Below are 1,344 nucleotides of genomic sequence, written 5' to 3'. Positions count from 1 at the left end.
TTGTTTTGTTTTGACATACATGTTTGTCAAAATTGAAATCAATTTAAACTTTCTTTTTTTTTATTTGGACCTCATGTTTTTAGACTCCTAATCCGAGCGTTTGCTTTGAGAACATCAGGAACTCCACAGCAGAGAAGATCTCTCTACTCAGGAGAAACCCTCTGAGCATTCCCAACACTGACTACATACAGATGCTGCTAGATCTCTCCAAAGAGCAAGGCTTTGAGGTCACATACTTTGACATAGGTGGGATATCTACATCTAAACTGGTCTATAAGAAAATCTCTTTAATTTCCTTCCATCTCTATCCCATTCCCTCTGACTTTATTCTTTATTCCCAGAATAAAAAAAATATATAATTTCAAGTTTTCCTAGAATGAAATGTTCTTTATTCTAGGAGTTCTTGAAGATGGAAAATCTATTTAATTTGAAAAACAGAAAAAATGAAATGTTCCCCGATCTCTCCTTTTTGAGCCAACAATTTTTATTCTATATACGCGAGTATGAGACAATCCCCATTGTCTAAGTGTGTCTATGTTTCTTTTCTTCCTTCTCTTCATCATGTCTTTCCCTCCTTTCTTCCTTGCTTCCTTATTTAAATGCAACAGAGTTTGTTGTTAGGTGTGTCTAAATTTGAAAAAGTTAAAGCATATGAATACCTTTGCACGCCTTTGTGCACACAGTTTGATTCCAGGTAGCATCTGATGACTCCTGATGACAAGACACAATCGGCTCTCCTTTGTCAACGTGTCTGTTGTTTTGCAGATGAGCTGACGGTGAACGGTCAGTACCAGTGCCTGGCAGAGCTGTCCACCAATCCCGTCACCGTGTGCCACGGCACCGGCATCTCCTGCAGCAACGCCCACAACGACGCCGCGCACAGCGCCCTCCAGTACATGAAGATCATGGCTTCCAGCAAATAAAAATCCCACCAGCACCTGCAGAGTCTCTGCCTGACCCCCGTCATCTGTACTCATCTGTGTCACAGAGCAGCTCCACTTGATTTCTGCTGGTTTTATTGTAACTGATGAGGAGATTAAAAGATCCAAAACTTTTAGCATAAGCAGGTTTATTATGGTGCTTTTAAGAGGCTTCGACTATCCAGAATATTTAAGCAAATGTTAAGTAAGAGCAATGAATTAGTTTTTTAACTTACCTTGAACTAATCATGCTTTGCTCATTTATATTTTACACTGCTGGCGGTAACACTTTATTTGAAGGGGGTTGAATAAGACTGTCATGACACTGTCATGAACATGAATAAGCCTTCATGAATATTCATGACTGTTGTCATAAAGCGTCATTTGGTAAATTATGACACTTTTAATACAAAGTTGACATTAT

The 1,344-nt window shown here is 39.0% G+C and overlaps 1 protein-coding gene across 3 annotated transcripts in view; it reads left to right on the top strand.

The window, feature by feature from the left end:
* Positions 1-1,073, top strand: part of prkra (protein kinase, interferon-inducible double stranded RNA dependent activator) — a 4,954-nt gene extending 3,881 nt beyond the window's left edge. For all 3 annotated transcript variants that reach the window (XM_016668669.1, XM_007546524.2, XM_016668668.1), the window contains exons 8-9: positions 84-246; positions 766-1,073. In XM_016668669.1, coding sequence (XP_016524155.1) covers positions 84-246; positions 766-923 — 321 coding nt within the window. In that variant the 3' untranslated portion in view covers positions 924-1,073. The remainder of the gene's footprint in view (positions 1-83; positions 247-765) is intronic.
* The last annotated feature ends 271 nt before the right edge of the window (positions 1,074-1,344 follow it).

This window comes from Poecilia formosa, unplaced genomic scaffold, assembly GCF_000485575.1.
Source record: "Poecilia formosa unplaced genomic scaffold, Poecilia_formosa-5.1.2 Scaffold16, whole genome shotgun sequence".
In the NCBI taxonomy this organism is placed as follows: Eukaryota; Metazoa; Chordata; class Actinopteri; order Cyprinodontiformes; family Poeciliidae; genus Poecilia; species Poecilia formosa.
Note: the sequence above shows the minus strand (reverse complement) of the source record. Positions and strands in the feature narration are given on the sequence as shown.